This window comes from Genypterus blacodes, unplaced genomic scaffold (genome assembly GCF_046128005.1).
Source record: "Genypterus blacodes isolate CSIRO-AG114 ecotype Tasmania unplaced genomic scaffold, CSIRO-AGI_Gbla_v1 ptg000090l_1, whole genome shotgun sequence".
Classification (NCBI taxonomy): domain Eukaryota; kingdom Metazoa; phylum Chordata; class Actinopteri; order Ophidiiformes; family Ophidiidae; genus Genypterus; species Genypterus blacodes.
Window position 1 is genome coordinate 1,557,428 of NW_027466895.1, and position 19,424 is coordinate 1,576,851.

General features: G+C 45.6%; 2 protein-coding genes across 2 annotated transcripts in view; both read right to left on the reverse strand.

The window, feature by feature from the left end:
- Window positions 1-5,047, reverse strand: part of cacna2d1a (calcium channel, voltage-dependent, alpha 2/delta subunit 1a) — a 55,492-nt gene extending 50,445 nt beyond the window's left edge. Inside the window, exon 1 of the mRNA XM_076158968.1 lies at window positions 4,751-5,047. Coding sequence (XP_076015083.1) covers window positions 4,751-4,839 — 89 coding nt within the window. The 5' untranslated portion in view covers window positions 4,840-5,047. The remainder of the gene's footprint in view (window positions 1-4,750) is intronic.
- A 5,266-nt stretch (window positions 5,048-10,313) lies between these two features.
- smo (smoothened, frizzled class receptor) lies at window positions 10,314-17,651 on the reverse strand. Its single transcript, XM_076159024.1, has 12 exons — window positions 16,991-17,651; window positions 15,869-16,068; window positions 15,436-15,645; window positions 15,182-15,354; window positions 14,889-15,108; window positions 14,667-14,790; window positions 14,478-14,570; window positions 14,276-14,384; window positions 13,715-13,900; window positions 13,480-13,628; window positions 12,823-12,957; window positions 10,314-12,741 (listed from the first exon to the last, which is right to left on the reverse strand). Exons 1-12 carry the CDS (start codon window positions 17,250-17,252, stop codon window positions 12,113-12,115), a joined length of 2,490 nt encoding a protein of 829 aa, XP_076015139.1. The 5' UTR covers window positions 17,253-17,651; the 3' UTR covers window positions 10,314-12,112.
- Between the last annotated feature and the right edge of the window lie 1,773 nt (window positions 17,652-19,424).

A 19,424-nucleotide genomic window follows, 5' to 3' on the forward strand; every position in this document is an offset into this window, starting at 1 on the left:
AGTATTTAAACATACCATCCGCATCATTAGAAAACTGCTATTAATTTATCATTAACAACATTATATTGTGTTTACAGCTCCACTCTCACCTCTAGCTCTCACACTTTCTGAGCAAAGTCCCCATCCATCTGTCCATCACTCCTTCTTGCGGCCTCACTTCACTGTCCTGTACAATACGTATGAATACAAAAATGGGCGGTAGCCAAAATGCCCAATTAACGTCAATCTAGACGCCTACACAAGCACACTACTGTTGCGCTGCACCAGGCACTCATCTCCCTGATGGCCTGACACACACACACACACACACACACACACACACACACACACACACACACACACACACACACACACACACACACACACACACACACACACACACACACACACACACACACACACACACACACACACACACACACACACACACACACACACAGCAATACGACTCCATTAAAAGAGAGAGAGATCATTATTGACCATCACCATTCCACTTTTCTCTACGCCCCTCTCAAAATATGACATCAGATGGGTTTATGGCATCTCGCTGAAGATATTTGAAGCACTTAACACCTCTGGAGTGTGGTCAGGATAACACAGCTCACTGAGCCCATGAACACACTTGAAATTCTAAATAAAACCTCCCTTTCAAAATGAGATGTTGGCCATTTTTTGTGTTATTTATGGCAGGACACAAGTGAGCTTTATCTGCACAAAACAGAGCAACTTTTATAGAAGTAATGACTATTCTTAGATTAACTTATTCATAAACTTAAAGTACAGTTTTCTTTTTTTCCCCACCTGCCCCCCCTCCTCCCGATACTTTGTAAATGTTAGCAATCCATTCTGTCCTTGACGTTTCTTTTTGATCCTGCATTCCTCAGATCTTTAAATCAACAGACCTACATATACAGCTGAAGGCAATGTTTAGGTCCTTATCATTTTTAATTAGGCTGCTGTTTAATGACCCGTTTCTCTCTGTTGCATTTTGAAAAAAGATGTTGTCAGATGTTGTAAATTACGTTTTTTTTCTGCCCTCGATTTCATCTCGACATTGATACATTTCCAAGATCATTCAGCAGGAAGCGAGGCAGCATTTGGCTTCAACCCAAAAGAGTTACGGAGTTATTGTGTATCTCAGTTTCATTGAGCTTCCCTACGTGTTACGCTGCTGTATTCAGTCTTCAATTACTTTTCAGACTGATCAGTAAGTTCATCTCAGACAAATGTAAATAAAAATAAATAAAATAAATAAATAAATCAAACTAACTGGATGAGCTCACACATGCTTTCGTTTCAGTTTACGCTCCCCATGCTTCCTATTAGGCATCCTGCACAGTATACAGATGTGCTTCCTGTACTGGACAGGGCGCCCATCCAAACAGCTGTTAGCTATTCCCAAGGTTGCCCAGGCAACGCTGCAATGGAAAATTCCGGGGGAACTTCCAGTGCGGCAAAAGAGTGTAGGGAAGTATTACGGCGTTGGGACTCGCCAATTTTCCTCTTTGCACGAATGCAACAAGAGAGACATACGTTTTGATGGGAGACTTAAAGGAGGAAGCATATGAAAGAAGGGGTTCCCGACCCGTCATTGGAGGAGCATGAGAGAGACTCAGAGTCTCAGGACACTCCATGTCCCTGCCCCAAGACAGACGCTTACCTAAATATAGCCATGGTTAAGATGGGGGGCTGGGGGGAGGGCAAAGGGGAGAGTGCGTGAAGCAGCGAGGGAGAGGGGGGGGGGGAGAGAGAGAGAGAGAGAGAGGGGAAATGGGTTAAAAGAAGTGTGAAAAGTGACAGAACACCAAGAGAAATAAAGCAAACAGGTTGGAAGAACAAACTAGAGGCCAGACAGAGAGTGTTAACCATGCACACTCGCACCTTCCCCTGTGTGTGTGTGTGTGTGTGTAACAGATATGGCCCACCAGCTGCTCCACTCTAACCTGCAGCATGCCTCCTGAAATATACCTGCTAGCACCACCGGCTCCCTGGCGGCAAAGAAGCGTAAATCACAGCCAAGGAAACCCTACACAGCTCTGAGCTGCTCACGTCGGCATCCATCTGCTAGAAACATTTGATTCACCCTCTATCAAAGCATTATCGCTGTCCAGCTATATTTGACACTGGGATAAAAGAAGAAGAAAAAGAAGGGGAAAAGGCCGATTTGTCAATGATTGGGCTCTCAATCTTCCATCCGTCTCAAAAGTTTCTGAGGGTAACAGTCACATTTTCTGCTTACATTGAGAGAATTCAAAAGTATAAGCAGCAACAAGGATCGTTTAAGTGACAGAGCCTACTTTAAGATCGCATTAATTGTCTGACGATATACTCCAAGATGTCAAACGCTGCGTTTCTCTGCTTCTCTGACCATTCCTCACTGATAAGCTGCTTTGCCCCAACGCTGCCCGTAGCTGGTCAAGCATGAAATCTAGTTAGCCTTGCAAAAACAAAAACAAACCAAAAAAAGCAAGAAAGAGTCAGAGAGACATGACAGAGGGCGACAGACGATGTGGAAATGGGAGAGAAGAGAGGGCTGGATTCTAGAAAACGTATCATTTAGACATTCAAGCCTTTATTTGGATAAAACCTTGCATAATGAATACAGTTAATGAATGTAATGTAAATGTGGGGACTCTTTTCTGTTTTCATTGTTCTACTGTTTAAAATAAATACAATAGCTGTAGAGATAGTGAATGAGGAAGGCCAAGTTGTCCAGATTCTCTTCTTCCTTCTTTTCCTTTCTCTCTAAATGCACTTGCGGCACCGAGATCACTGTGGCGCAATCTGTGACATCAGACTTTGCATTACAGATACGATGATCATCTGCCTCCGAGCGAGCGAGGGGAGAGCGAGAGAGAGAGAGAGAGAGAGTGGGAGATGGGGGGGGGTAGCAGGACGACAGAGAGGAGAATGACACAGAAAGGATGAAAGGAGGGGTCGAGAGAGAGAAAGAGGGGATGTGACAGAGAGCATCTGAAGCGGACAGATGCTTGCATGTGAGGGAGAGGGAGAGGGAGGTCTGACGTTGGTCACAGAACACTGAGCTTGTTTTCATTTCAACAGGATTTTGTTTATTCACATTTGTGAATATTTCCTGGAGCAAAGCGTCCTTGTTCAGTCTCTCCTCTGTTTTTTCCTGCTAACTTTCACCTTGAGGGAGTCCCACTGAAGCTTGTCATTTAAAATCATTGTCACTGCACTTGTCGAAAGCAAAAGAAGGCCGAGACGGGGGGGGCGCGCACTGCTGCAGAGAACAACATCTACCTGCTACCGGCCAAAATCAAAACATTCCCAACAAGTGATTATCGAGGTGGACTGTCCCTTTAAGGAGAAGACCTCTACGTGCCAAACCACGTGCAAGTGTCTCTCATTTGATTCTGGCACCATCTTTTATTCCAAATTAAGTTTTCATAATTCAAACAAAAGAGCTCGTGCCAATTTCCATTATGAATCCTGACATTGTTTCTGCTGCCAGGTTGCCAGCTCCACACTCAAGTCGCCTTTGAAAACATCCTGTGTGTCTGTGAAATGAGGTCTACAAGCCTGCACCGATCCCATGTACACAACCCACAGATCAATCCACTTAGTGCCCATGAAATATAGGGAATGGGCAGGCCACTCAGTTAGTCTGACATCACTGAGCTCAGCCATTAGGCTGAGTGCCATCATTGCTCACCGCGTCTCCAGGGGGACCGCACCAAGTCGAGCGGCGTTCAAAACCAAATGCATTTAGAAGCATGTGGAACGTCTTAAACCTGTTGAATAGGTGTAAAGGGACATTATGCTAACTGGTAAAATCATGGCGCACATAAGCTTTGTTTAATTTGGGAGCTGTATGCGATGTCATCTGCCATATCCATTAGGGTCCGATTTAGACGGCCAATGATACTGTACGTCTATTTTATCACAGATATGAGATACACGGCCCAAGTGACCCCACCGGACAACAGACGGGGAAAGTGGAATGCTACATTTTAAAATAAGAGCAGGACTTCTGTAAAAACTAGCAACTTGCTGCTCTGCATGCTGGCAATGTGATTGGCAGATAATTCAAAATGATGATTGTCTTGTTACATAATCTGTCTCTCAGCAGCTCCAAGTGCCATAGTGAGCATTCTATTCTACTCTATACTCTAGTTCACCACAAGTTACAGCAGCCTGTGGTGGACGAGCAACCCACAGAGAAACCCTCCGAGTTTGGCTCTGTGAGCAATCCCTAATTTAATCTGCAGCAAAATGAGAATTACTCTAGTGACTGACTAAATTTTAAGACATAACAGAGACAGAATAGTTCTGATCCTATATTGAACTATCATCAGTCCTTTACAATCTGTCCACACAATTCTCAGGGGCAGACTGCTGTATAAGTAGGGCCGCCTGTGGCTTTAATACCTGGCTGAGGAAAAGTTGAGGACCCCTGAACACACTCAGAGCACAGCCTTCCTCCCTGAGATGGTGCATGTGTGTACAATTGAAATTACATTGTTTGTTGACAGCCAGGCAACAGTGTAATGCATGGCTGTCAACCAACAATGTAATTTCAGTTGTAATTAATCGATGAATCAAACCTCACCACGAAATAATCGATTTATCTGTTTAGTGACAATCGTCCATTCTAATACGCTGAAGATAACAAACAGAAAGCGAAATAGTGTGTGACTGAGCGTAAAGCGGGAGGCAGCGGGACAACAACACGGAGCCGCCGGTACCCGCTGAGCGTAAAGAGCCAACAGGCTGTTTTGATACTCACATGTGTGCTGATGGGAATTGGCCGATCGACACGGACGAGAAGGCGGACAGGAGTAAAAGTAGGCTGACGGAGCACCGACAGGTATCCATCGCTTTGGTTTAGGTCCCAATCAAAGTCCAAGACAAAAAAAGGATCCACGCAAATCCACCGCGCCACTGGCCAAAGCTCACGCCGCCATCGGTGCGCGTCTGGAGGCAAATCTCAACTTGGATCAGTGGCCCCCGCCGAGGAGTTTGGGGATTGGGGCTTTCCCTTGGTTCCGCGTGTGTAGGAGTGTGACTGCAAGTGTGTGTGTGTGTGTGTGTGGGGGGGGGGGGGGGGGGGGGGGGTCTCAAACTGCGAGAGGCTCACAGACGCGATTCACGGTGTGTGTGTGTGTGTGTGTGTCAAAATATAACACGGAGAAAAGGGGAGGGCGCGGAGCGGGGAGGAGAGGAGAGGAGAGAGATCGCTCCGGCTCGGCCACCGGCGCCCGGCAGAGCACACAGAGCGCCGCCGTGCACACTGCAAGAAATGTCCCGGTGACGCAGAGAGACGAGAGGAACGCGTGGGAAAGTGTGTGAAAGTGTGCGTGTGTGTGTGTGTGTGAGGTCTTTATCCGTTTGCATGCAAGACAGTGAGTGAACTGTCACATTCTCAGTCAATAAGCGCTGGAAACTAATGGAAGGATTTAAAGTGATTCTCCTGCAATTTTACAAAATATTTTCAGGTAATTGAGGAATTAGTTGAAGTTGTTTATTTATGCATTTCTCTTTAAAGTTCTGTCATAGTAGAGCGGTGGTCTTAAGGGCTGGAAGGTTCTCATCATTTCATTAATTGAACATCAGCCTAAAATACACTGAAGGACATAATAACAAGGCATTTCTGCAGTTAAATGTTGTTAAAATGTGACCTTTTACAGTGTGTTCAGATGTGCCTGTGTTTGGGTCCCAACACATTCTTTGTTCTTCGAGGCACCTGAGTCTTATCTGGTATGGACACTTGGCAGCATCACTCAGCACCAACCTGTCAATCCACTGTGTGGACACCTCCAGTGCAGAGGAAGGTGGGATTCTACCTCATCTAAATCAAATGCAGTGTCAATGTTCATAATATCTCCGCTTGGTGCTCATTATTACTATGAAGCACATACCCAAATAACATGTCTACAGACTGAAGCCTTCAAAACCCATCACAACTTTAAATTGAGTTACTTGGAAACTGAATGAAAGTTTTGATTTGTTCACCCTGCAACATTTCATTTTCATTACTGAACTCATTTAATTTGCTACAGTGCGCCGTCCGCAAATCTGCTTATGCAGGAAAAGTGATAATGTGCTCCAGACTGCTCTGGCAGAGTTAATATGAAGTGACATTTCCCTCTGCTGGGACAGCGAGCAAGGTAAATACCAGAGGAACAAGTAAACTGGAGCGTATTTCCTAATGAGTTTCCCTCCAAAGCTCCACGTCAAGTTAACATACTAAGGTGCAATTTCCTCATAACGCCTAATTTATTAGAGAAGTTATCACCTCTGAATCAGGTTTGTGTGTGGGAAAAGCAAAACTGCGAGTCAGAAAGGGACTGTGTGTGTGTGTGTGTGTGTGTGCGCGCGCTCTGTTTGCTGTGAGGCCAAGTCACACAATATGTTGCTCACCTGCTATTATATGAAATCACATAAGTAGATTTACTGCGCAAACAGCCACCGTGCTCTCCGCCCCTGCTGCCGCCACCGCCGCTCAGGTTTCACTATAACTCGTATAAAAGCCGCTCCTCCTGGGACCTCCTGCTGGGCAGGGCCGGGGGGGTTGGGGTGTTTACAGAGCGACGGTGAGGAGGTGAGGTAGCTCTGGCAGACAGGAGAGAGAGAGAGGAGAGTTACATCGAGTTAGAGAGAGAGAGAGAGAGAGAGAGAGAGAGAGAGAGAGAGAGAGAGAGAGAGAGAGAGAGAGAGAGAGAGAGAGAGAGAGAGAGAGAGAGAGAGAGAGAGAGAGAGAGAGAGAGAGAGAGAGAGAGAGAGAGATGTGTATTAGTCTGATTCGAGTTTGGTGTTTCTAAGTCCATGGTGAGGCAGCAGGTGTGGCTTCTCTCACCAGCTCCCAACCCCACCCACCTGTCCAGGGAATTGCCCGGCTGCCGTCTCCTAGCAACCCCCTCGCCGTCTCCACGCCAACTTCTCGCAGCCTGTTGTTTTTTCCCAGCGAGAAAGCACACGCATCGCTGGTGAGCTACTGAGAGAGACGACACAAATATTTGGCGTGAGGAGCGAATAAAAAACCAAGGAGACGACTAACAGAGGGTGACTGGTTCTCGTCCCACAGAAGGTCCTCATATGATTTCATACACTGTCAATATATATTATATATAATAGATAAGACAGAGACAGAGGGGTCGGCAGCAGTACAGAGATTAGTTTGAGACGTGTCATCTTTCATCTCCAGCCTATTTTGGAGCATCTGGGCCTTTTCACTTTGACCACCTGACCAAAATATGAGCTCTGGTCCCGTCTTGTCCTCTCAGAAACACCACCCCACCCTCCCCCTCCCCCCATGCACTGTTAACAGTATCCATCAACTAATAATAACTCTTCCCCGCCGTCCCTTCACCCTGAGAGCGGAGTGGAGGAAGGTTTCATTTCCCCCAAACTCAGCAGCTCATTAAAACACACGGCTGCAAAAAAAAACAAAACCTTGAGCGTTTCATTGTAATCAGTTTGGAGATGCACTTGTGGCTGCTTCTGCTCACCAAACTGCGATTTAAAGTCAAACGAAGCAGACAAATGTTTTAAGTAAGAGGCCATCCTGTTTACGTGGCCGGTTATACAAATGCTGACATCAGTGGAAAACAACTGGCAGGCTGCGAGCATTCACAGAGCGCGGCGTGATCTGGCGAGATGAAGCAGCTGTCGCAACTCAGAGGCCCAACATTAAAAACGTCTCACGTCAAAAGAAGTACATGTGTTGGTGAGCCTTCGATAAAAAAAACAGGTGAAAATTCCAGAAACTGTATTCATGCCGTTCCATTTCTCACCCCAAATGGACCACAGAGCATTACTCATTTATTAATACTTCTGGGCGAGAGCGTTACCCTGGCAACAAATGACTTCCAAGTTTAAAGTTTAATCACCATCTCTCCCCTCTACTCCACAAATACACACACACCCTCTCCCTGGCACGACTGATTGGATGTCGTCACACAAGCCAACCCTGATCATCCTTCACTGTCCCAGCGTTATGGAGTTATGTGGGGGAGGGGTGGGACGGATCATGACGGACGACCAAAACGATGTGGTTCTGTGGGGTGCGGTTGAGGAAGCCATTTTACCCGCCCCACCCATCTTTGTCTCAGGGCAGAAGGTCTAGATTAATTGCTTTTGTCTCGTCCGAGTTGATATTGATGTTGACAGTTATGTACTCATGTCGAGTGCCGGTGTCTTGACAATATCGCCTTTATAAAAAAAACATTTCCAGACTCCACCAAACGCTTTTAAATCAATCTTAAATGAAAAAATGTGCAAAACTGTGTAATGGACAAGATTTGTTCATCGATTCGGTGAGATGTCGCCTTGTTGTTATTCAACTGAAGATGACAGTTGGACGCGACACATACTTTCTCATCTTGCAACCTAACGCATCACCAGCACTACGGTTATCAATTTCACTTATTTATCTAAATAAATAAATAACCCAGGATAGGCGTGTTCTTCCAGCTGCACCCCAGGTTTTGTTCCATATACACACATATATAGCTGTGGCTTATGAAAAGGATTAAACATTTTTACGGTGAAGCAAATGCAATGTTTCTTAATCTAACTCAATGTATCCAAAACCGCAGTAAGTGTGCATTTCTCAAATTTCACACAGTGCCTAGCAATGTTACAAAAACAACAACAACGAGACAATGACAAATATCAAACACAATGCGAATTCACAGCTTTTAAACGCTATTCACGCCACCGTGTGGACAAAGGTGGAAGACAGCTGTAGCCTAGAGCTGAATATCTAATAAGCGCAAAGTAGACATAATATGGCGTGTTATTTTATGTTTTATTGTAACACACCTACTAGCCACTAAAACTAATGTGCCCACGTGGCTTACCGGCACAAGCAAACTTAATGATCTAGTGTTATTATGTCATTAGTTCGAGTCTCCTATCCTCGTATCTGACATCTGGAGTTTTCCATTTCAGAGTATCAGATCAGATGTAGCCTAGGAGGAGGAAAACCAACCCCTGATTGATCAATCTCAGTCCAGATGCTGAGTTTATCTCCCAGCTCTCTGTGTAACTGCGTTAACGTCTGACGGTACATGAAATGATTGTGTCCAGCCTAAGGTCAGGGCGTCTGGGGAAGCTGCGCCATAACATGAACATGAAACAGCCCGCTTCAAGTGACAAATACAGTGAATAGAAACATACTACAAGTAGAACACCCAGAAACAGCTACATTCAGAGAAATAAGTCATGCTAACATTAAGCTAGTATTACTACTGACAGGCCTTTGTTTTGAGCAGGTTAAGAAAAATGGATGTATGGATAAGCGGGAAATATCAAAACTGGCACAAAACAGTTTGTCAAATTGTTAATATTAAATACCATGAATTATAAATGTAACAGAGTCCATAAGGTCACTATACAAACTATGCTTAACTCGCAGATTCGACTTGGTTATTTACATTTGAAGTCACTTACCTGAAGTCGGAGAACAAGCAGCTTGAGTTGCAGAATTGGCCTTGCTGTAGCTTCATTTGAGCACTTTTGTCCTAAAGTTTAATTTAGGAATTTTGGAAACTCGCAGAAGTTCGTTGTTTAACTGTTCCAACTCCACCAGGTGCGCACGTGAGTAAATGGCCGAGTTAGTGCTACTCCACCACTACAACTGCGCTACACTGCCCCCTGCTGGCCATCAGTGCAGATGACCAAAACAAATATTACACAACAGCCCGTCTGTACTCACGCCTGATCCGCTTCCTTACATGGTCAATCACCGACACACACCGACACACACACACACACACACGATACTGGGCCATGTCTGACGCAGGTCCCATCTTTGAAGGCAAAAGTGGGGGGAACAAACACATCTTTAGAAGTGACCGGATCTAAGGGATCCATCGTGGGGGGGACAACATAGGGAGGAATATTGAAAAGACAAATGGAGAGGGTGCATATCAAAGAGAACACACAGGGGACATGAAAAGAGAATAAAAGGGGGTCGCTAAAAGGTCTAATGTGGAATCTGGCAGGGAGCAACAACCTTCCTCAATTTGGGAACAATGCCACTGCAGAATACAGAATCATGAGAAGTTGGAACAATTTTCTGCCTTTGAAGGATTTCAGGTGTCAATAAATTAGCCTCTTGAATGAAATGCGGCCTGAATGTGTGATCAGAGCCAAATGTCAGAGCCTGAGAGTGTGGCTCAGCTCCTCTATATTTAAAGTGTTTTCTATATTTAAGTGCAGTGAGCCTACAAATGGGCCTCACTGCCTGTTTAAGCCCATTATAGCAGTGCCCATTATGGTGCTGAGCAACAGGTGTACTGTACAAACATACATACTCACAATGGAAAAACTGCAAACACTCAAAGTGAAGTTAAATATTTAAATACATTCTAAATCTTTAAACTTGGTTAAAACTAGGGTGATTTTTAGAGACATTATGCTACTTAAGTTAACACACATGCTGATAAAACATTGCATACCTCACTTCCCTGCTTTTCTATGGCTTTAAATGCCATTTCAGCTTATCAAATTGGAAATGTAGCATCCATCCATTAACTATAGCTTTAAAACAATGGGAATAACGTGATGCAAGTGAACGATTACTTGTATTTACATATAAAAATAACGAGAACAGTTGCACAGTAAAGTGTGGGAGACATCGTTGGGAGACAACAGAATCAAACCGGCTTGACTTCTGACAGCTAATATGACTAACACAAGGAACAAAAAGTAATATTTACTTTCTTCATCTTCAACCATCAGCTAATTGAGTAGAAAATAGCCATGGTGCTAAATACTACTTCACTGAATTCATAGAAGTGTTTGTACAGCCAGCATAAGAACATCTTGCAGTTGACATAAATTACTCTCTCATACACATCTCACTTGAATAAGCTCACATTAGACAAAGTGAAGTTCAGCGTCTCTTATCCACATTGAGGCCAAAAGGAAGACAGGCGCCGCTTTGCCGATGCCGTAAGTACAATTATGAGCCTTCATAGCCCACATGACTCCTGTGATATCGTCTCAGCAGAGTGATCAGTGACTTGATATATTGTATAAACCTGTACAATTAATACCCTTAATGAGATAAGTATGAACAGCCTATATACAGCAAACACAAAGACAGAGAAAAGGAACATTTTATGGTAGAAACACAAACAAACAAACCCCTTTTTTTAAACTGAAACTGAAAAGGAAACTCACATGTAGCTGCATTTACCTTAAATATGTACACAAGTAGAAATACTGCTATAAAAAATAACCCTTTATGAATAATTAAATGCACAGTAAACCATTATGAAATGCATAAAGAGCCAGACATCATTTAGAAACAGGAAGCCATTTGCAGTGGATGAAAAAAAAACTGTAATAAATTTTCCTCGCCGCTTTACTGCACCGGGCAATAGAATGGAAATCATTAATCAATAATGACAATACGATGCTGTTACGTATTAAACGTCCAAGTGAGGGAGAGTGAGGGGATGCGTCTGATAGCTGTGTGTGTGTGTATGCAACTGTGTACTGTTTTTCTTTAGTACCTGCAAGCCTCTAATTTAGCCCCCCCGTGTTCATTAAAATGCCTTTTTGGCTACAATGCACAATTTAATAATAACAAAAACATAATCACACTAAATGTAACTTCTGAAATTCCTACCACTTACTGTGATATTTGTATTAAGAAACGACGTGCGGCTAGGCCATCATATTAACTATACATTACAAAAAACGTATATGGGCAAAGTAAGTAGAGGCCAAAGTAGCCAAAGTTCTGTCTCAACACCTGAATAGTTCACACACATTGGTCGACAGGGTTCAGGGTTTGGTCAGATTGTTTACCATGGTGCCTTCTATTCCTTTGCGTCTCTGCTCCATATTACAGAATCAGAGGTATCAAAATATTATAACATTAGGTTGTTTCAAGCCATGAATAAGTGTAGCTGCCTCGTTTGTCTCATGAAATCTTACTGGACCACAAAATATAAAACAATATTTCCATTTCCTTGAACGTATTTACATATTTTTCTTTATCGCTTCCCTTTTGTTTCTGCCCCTAAACTCACCAACTTCCTCCATCTTGATGAGGAATCGGCTTCACTTCATTAAAGTGTTCCAAAGTATCCAGCACTTTTTCTAGCTTACAGTTTTGTGCGACGCTAAGCACTTAAAAGTCTGAGTCGGCGTCCATAAGCTCCGCCTCCATGAGATTGGTTCTGGAGTGGATAGGTCCGTACCCCGCCCTCCGGCCTGCTGGCACCCTCGTGACCTGGGCCAACCTGTCCGACAGCCCGGCGGGCTTGTCCGGCTCCCTGGGGTAGCGGGACGATCCGCCGGGCTGCCTGTCGGAAGGCGACGGGAAGCACCGCGGACCCAAGCCCAGATCTTCAGGCCGGTCGTTGGCGCTCAGTTGGTCTAAAAGCCAGCGGCGGTAGAAGCTGTGTGGGCTCTGCTGTAGGTCAGGGTAAGGGCAGCTCTCCTCACAGGACATCGGGTGCGAGGGTTTGTAATCCTGGTACGACCCGGGCAGGACTTCCTCCTCCTCCAGCTGCCGACGCTGCGCCGGATGCTCCCTGGGACCGGCTACCAGGCTGGGGCGGCAGGGCAGTTTGGGCAGGCGCGGCACTGAGCTGGGGCCAAACTCACGCTGCCGGTAGGCCTGGTGGTCAGCCGCCGCCTCCTCCACTGGACGCACCTCCTTCTTCCTCTTCTTCTTCTTCTTCTTCCTCTTGATCATCTCCGGCGAAATCTCGGCCTCCACCATCCACAGCCTGTTCCTCTCCTCTGGGGGAGGAACTGCAGAGGACATGGATTAGTATTTAACACAAAATGGACACTCAATGATGATCCTACTTTGCGGAGTTTGATGCAGTGTACCTGGAGTGCCGGTGGGTGTGACAGAGATATCCTGAGGCAGGATGGCGCCTCGTCTGGCCACCATCTTTGTCACATGCTGCGCCCAGGCGGATGACATGTCATTGGATGGCTCATTTATCTCAAAATTGATTCCGGCTAAAAATAAGAAGTGAGAGAAACCACAAACTTATTTACTTGGAGACATCAAAGGACATTTAGAATCAAACACACTCTGCAGTGTTCAACTAACACCAAACTGCTCCAAACCAAACAAGCTGGCCACCCAACACACCCACAGCTCACACCAACATCTGTCCTTTAGCTCTTAGCTGCAGACATAACAAGTGTCCTCCTCCTTGGCATAAAAAAGGCAAATGGAAACATCAAGCAAACTTCACTGCAGATACAAAATAAACATCAGTGGTTCAGAGCAATTAATCATGACAGTAAAACACTGCGTCATATTCTATTACAATGTGCAAAGTAAACACGTGGTTATGACGCATGATACTGACAACAAATCATCCAAACATGACTGGCTGCCATGTCAACTATTCACCACAAGAGGGAGGTATGCAATAACAGACGTGGGTCACACTGACACGTGTGTTACTGCACTCTGCATGGCCTGATCCTTCTATGCCACCCAGATGAAAGAGTTTGGACTGGGATGCTCACCCACGGGCCCATCATGGGACACGGTGTGCATGCTGAACGACAGCTCCTTCTCGGGGTCCTTGTGGAGCTCCTTCCTCAACGCAAACGCCTTGGCAATCATCTTGCTCTTCTTTATCCGCTTGGGTTCGTTGTCGCTGCGGCCGATGATCCTGACGCGCACAAACGTATAACAATGACTGTCTGAGGACTGTGATGCCGCCTCTGCCTGCACTTTACAGATTTTGTGTTTGCTTACTTGCACCAGGAGCGTTTCCAGATCAGGATGGTGGCTTTGGTCCACACCCAAGTGCTCATGGCGATCCCGGTCCCAAACATGGAGAACAGGTTGATCTTCTCCACCATGAGGCTGGGCCGGTTCTTAATGGTGCATTCTGGGATGGGCTTGTTGGTCTGCGAGGCGATGGTCACGTTGGCTTCGCACCTGTCGGGAAACACAACAAGTATTCAACTAACTGCTAGGAATGGGAAGAAGAAGAAAGTGTTGTGCTTGCTAAGGTGGAAGGGAGCCGGTTTACATTTCTGAGGCTGAATTAATTACGATCCCACCAAGTGTCAACACGGTGGGGAAATAAGCCTGCATTCACTGACGTACGCCAAGAGGCCCAACGGCACTTTGGAAACTCCACTTGAGTGTGTGTGTGTGTGTGTGTATGCTTGATAATGAAAGGTAAACTTAAGAGGAAACTATGATTTTAGTGCGCAGGTACAATGTGATTAAAGGTGTAAGCTTTTGTTAGTATGTAAACTGTTTGTATAGGTTGACTTGACATTGGGAACCAGTTTGTGGTGGACTTACAGCACATATTCTCTGAAGCTTCTCTCCCACTCAGCCTGGTTGAAGAAGTCGTAGAAGTGGCAGCCAAAGGTGATGAAAACGAAGCCAAAAGCCAGGAAACCAAATATGCCTAAGAGGAGAAGAAGAAGGGAGAAAACGCGCCCGTGTGATTCTCTGATTCAAAAACGTCAGAACAGCTGAACAAGCAGATGATGGAGCGTACCAAGTCTCAACATCGTCTCGTTGATTTTGCTGGCTGCTTTCTCGCTCAAAAGTCCTGGGTGGTTACTCTTAATGGAAAACAGGGTCATGACCCCTGCAACAAAAACAAACAAGACAGAAATACACTTCATTAACATATTGGCGAGAAAGAGTGCAAACGTCGCTGCAAAAGCTGAAAGCATTAGCTCACCCCGAATGAGGAAGTAGCCGCCGAGCACAAGCACCACGCCGATGGGGGCGAGCACGAACCCGGCACGGTATCGGTAGTTTTTGTAGCCCACGAAGCAGATCCCACTCACCGAATCTCCATCCACCTGCACACAACACAGAGGCAACATATGGGAAACATGACGACATTGCTAGTTTTAGTTCTTTTCTGTCGCTTTACACACACACACACACACACACACACCTCTGCGATAGCTAAGATGGCCACGGTGAGGACGAAGGGGATGGACCAGGTGACCATGTGGAAGTAGGAGGTTCGGCCCATGAGCGGCTGCTGTGTGGTGCCCAGGGCTTTGAAGGACGTGTGCCAGGCGTAGGTCAGCATCACGAACCAGATCACGCCCGACATCAACGAGTAGTAGACGATGATGAAGATGATGACGCACGACAGCGTCTCCGATGACCTGCAGGGAAAGGAGGAGAGGTCAGCAAACTGATGCTCTAATTGGGATACCATCTCAGAGTCGGAGCACTTACGAGGGCTCCCCGAGGCGCATGGTGTTGTCGCTCTTGCACACTATCTCCTCGCGTGCTCCGTCCAGGAACTGCGCCAGCCAGCCGATGCTGCCCACGAAGAAGCAGGCGTTGATGTAGAAGAGGATGACGGCCGGGTAGCGGTTTGAGTTCTTCCAGTCGGCGAGGAACGTGGCCTGAGATGGACGAGAGGGCGGAGGTAAGACAAAAAAGAGGCAACAACAAGAAAAATAACCCTGGATTCATGTCTGGCTCACCAGGGTGAAGAAGGTGCAGAGGAGGGTGATGGTGCCAAAGTAAGCGATGTAGGCGTGCATGTCGTCATGCTCCTCCTCGGTGAATAGCGGGTTGTCGCACTGGATGCCACAGCCCTCCACGTCCTTGTACCAACTGGACTGGATGTCCGTCTTCACCAGCGGGGCCTCACAGTGGCCCGACGTGTTAAACTTCAACTTCTGCATCTCGTTCTGCACAAAACCATCAATACAGTCATTGTATAAAGCAGCTCGGTGTAGCTTTTGGCGCCCTCTAGTGTCATTATTCCCATTTGTTTACATTTACATTAGCCTCACAAAGCTAGGAGACACTTGACAATTGCTCTGAGGCTGACCTTGACCTCTGACTTCCCTGTATACCTCCCCTAAAGGATCAGTTAAGTATCACGTGACATGTGAGAGTGACGGGTCGTACCGGGCAGCCCATGGGGAACTTGTCACACTTGAGGAAGCCAGGCCAGCCTCTCTCCTGGTCCACGATGCTGCAAGGGCGCCGCGTGGACACACACAGGCTCTGGCTGGGAAGCTCCACTCGCCCGTTCTCGCATTTTGGCATGTAGACGGCACAGAGCAACGGCTGGATCACCGACCAGCAGCGCGGGGCGTTACGCAAACCTGGGGAGCAATACAAACAGAAATAGTTTGACACATAAACAGTAGTTATGTCATAATAGAGATTGTGATCACTTATATTGATGATCAGTCCTGAGGGGGCAGACTAGTTTGGGGCCTTGTCACCTGGAAGTCAATGATCTGGGGCTGACGGCTCATTAGTAAGAGCTTATGCATGTGAAAAGGCTCCTGCTGAATATCTAAGAGCTTTATTAGTGACACTTTTCTATTGTTTCCAGGCTGACACCTCTGAGTGAGTCTTTTTGTTCCTTCTAATGACCTCTAACGCATCATTTCCTGTAGTGCAAAGGTTGTCTTCCTATGTATCTTAACTACACATCTCTCTTCTGTGTTCCATTTGCGATTCGAGAGCTCAAACCTTTTTTATTTATGTTGCATTTATGTTGGACTTTTGGATACTCTCTCCTTTCTCATTTTTGAAGCATTTTATTCTGATCAATGATAATATGGAGGCTGATACAGACTTTGTCAAATCAAGGCAAACTTCTTACACTACTCAGCTTCAAATAGAACAACGATGTCACATCACATCTATTGAATAGAAAAGTTAAGGGTTCTTATAGCCATTTAATTTGAAATTCTGAATATTTTGGGTGTCTGCCACTCAATAGTGCTGTTTTTGTAGTGGTGCAGAAATTTGATTAACTGATTCCCGTTAATTACCACTTTAAATCTCATATTAGTTCTTTATAACATTGCATTCCTAAATTGATGCATAGTGTCTCCTGTGCAACCTAATGGACCCCCCACACACACACACACACACACTCCTGGGCTTTATCAGGCATCCCTGCTTATTTACACCTCCCTTATTGCATTAGAGGATGACTATAACTTTTCCTCCTGAGGCTGTAAGAGGTGATGGAGTCTCTTTAGGCCTCCAGCTGAACTCGCTCCATCTTACCGGACCACATGGTCAGCTTCTCGAAAGCCTCTTCTTGGGTGCTGGAGTCCTCGGCCAGGACTAGGGACGTGTGTGTGTACGGCAGAGGAGACCCCAGGCATGTGTTGTACTTCAGCGCCTCGCATGTGGTGGTTTTCTTGCAGTTGTCCTCGAACAAAGTCCCGTTCGGAGACAGCACTGCCTCGGAGCCCGTGAGCCAGGCAGCCCAGACGCAAAGCATCCCGCAAAGCCCAACAATGGAGCTCCGATCGTGGGAAGACATCTTGGGGGAGAGAGAGGGGAGACGACCGAGCGACGGTACTTCGAGTTCTTAAGCGTTATAGTGCCGCAAAAATACACTTTCAACAAAACGCAAAGACAAGGAGCAAATATTCGAAAGATTCCCGATAAGTTTCCAATCGCTGCATTGTAAAGAAAAAAATCTCTTCAAACTTTCCTCCCCGTCGCACAGAACTTTTTTACCGGGCGCTTCTCGTCCGATCCTCGCTGGATCCTCCCAAAATCCTTCATCATCCGTACTACGGTGGCTGAAGAAAGGGCGCTTAAGCAGCGATCACCGACTTATCTCCACACACACATATACACATTTCATCCAAGACGCGAATCGAAGACGCCATCAGGCAGAGAGAGTCGTAGCTTCGCCCTCCCCCAACCTCCAAAAACTCTGCTGAAGTCTGGATGTGTGTAATCGGAGCTCCGGCTCGGTCGCACCACCCACTTTTCCTGCACAGCCTCCTGTTTGCGTGCGGAAAAATAAGATTAATTATCCTTTATCTCTCTCTCGCCCCCTCTCCCTCTCTCTCTGACTGCGTGTGTGTTTGTGTGTTTCTCACTCTGTTTCTGCTGCTTTCCTGGGCTCTTCTGTTGCCCCCCTGCCTGTGGTATGCACATGTTGGTGGAGAAACAGTAAACCTCCCCTCCCATCCCCCCTCTGCTAGTACAAGAATGTGTTCCCCCCATAACAACAGAGAGAGACCCCCGTTATTTGAAGAGGTTCCGATCCAAATGTGTCCGGAATGACAGGTTCCCATATTCAGAATGGAACCTGTGAGGACTGAAGGTGAGCTGTGTGTGTAAGTGAATCCCTGCAGGACACCAGGTGGCCTTGGCCTCCAATCTGGGATCGATTGCCCTGATTGGTTAATGACAAGAGATACTAAAGTTGTAAGTCATCACATCTAAATCACAGTCACATTAAAACTACATTTCAAGTGATTTTACAGATATTTAAGTAATTGTTTAATCCAAATTTACCACCTTAAAAGTCATTTTCTCATTTTCATATACTCACATTTACTTTACCTGTTTATTTACATTATTCTTATTGCATTTAAATAGATATTACTCTTCCATAGACCCCAAGGGAAGACTTACAGCATGCTTCCTTTCTAGTTTCCAGAGAGTGAGAGTAGTTCCATACTTCTTAGATTCACACACACTAATGTCTATATTTTCTGCAGCAGGTCATATTTCAGCCTGTATTTGGCTTCTAATATGAAAACATGTTCATCATCATCGAGCTTTTACTCTATATTAGAAACAATTCATTGATATGATTTCCTCCTTATTTGAGAGTTCATACAACATAGGGCTGTAGGATGAAACAAGGTAATACATAGTGAGAAAACTGATGCAACATTCTATATACCTGTAAAAACAAATCTTCATTGTACCTTCATTGTATGGTGTTTGGTGTTTGTAATGAAATTTGGAATCAGTGTTCACGTCTTCCTGCAGTAATCATTATGTATAAATATGGAATTACACGTGATTTTATGTCTAAGTTTTAAATGGCTGCAGCATGTTTATATAACATTAGTGTGTGTGTGTGTGTGTGATGGGGGTTGACCTGGCTGGGTACAGTTAATAACTCAAATACTACATGAAACAAGTTTCCTCTGGGACGCTCATAATGGCCTGGGCTTCCTCTCTCCCCTCTTCCCCTCTCTCCTCTTCCTCTCTCTGCTGGTTAAGGTGGCCGCAGTAACATTCAGGGAACAACAACTCACATTGAATACACACAAAATAAAAGATGCAGTTAATTGTTTCATCCTCATTTAAGATTTATCTCTTAAATGTGCCAGAATGCTAATAGAACTTATTGTAAACATGGCAAATGTCCCTAAGTTTGTGTTTTAATAGACACTTGTGGTATTCCTGTGGCTGCTGGTGTTTTGGTTCTCCCCTGGCATCCCAGGAGTAACACTGGGTAAAAACTCAGCTCCCTCCTCTGTGTGTGTGTGTGCGCGCGTGTGTGTGTCTGGGCCTCCTTAAAGCCCCAGCAGCAACATGGCTGCCTGAGTGAGTCACAGGCACAACCAGAGACCACACACAGAGCGCTGGAGTCCAGGCCAAATCTCTCTCTCTCTCTCTCTGCCTCACACACGCACACACACACACACTCAATATCACAAGACAGCTACACTGCCATAAA

Coding starts and splice junctions, on each gene's coding strand:
- smo (XM_076159024.1), bottom strand. CDS start 17,252: ATGTCTTCCCACGATCGGAGCTCCATTGTTGGGCTTTGCGGGATGCTT. Junction 13,901..14,275: donor AGCTTCAGAGAATATGTGCT/GTAAGTCCACCA, acceptor GTTTCCCGACAG/GTGCGAAGCCAACGTGACCA. Junction 13,629..13,714: donor TGGAAACGCTCCTGGTGCAA/GTAAGCAAACAC, acceptor TGTGCGCGTCAG/GATCATCGGCCGCAGCGACA.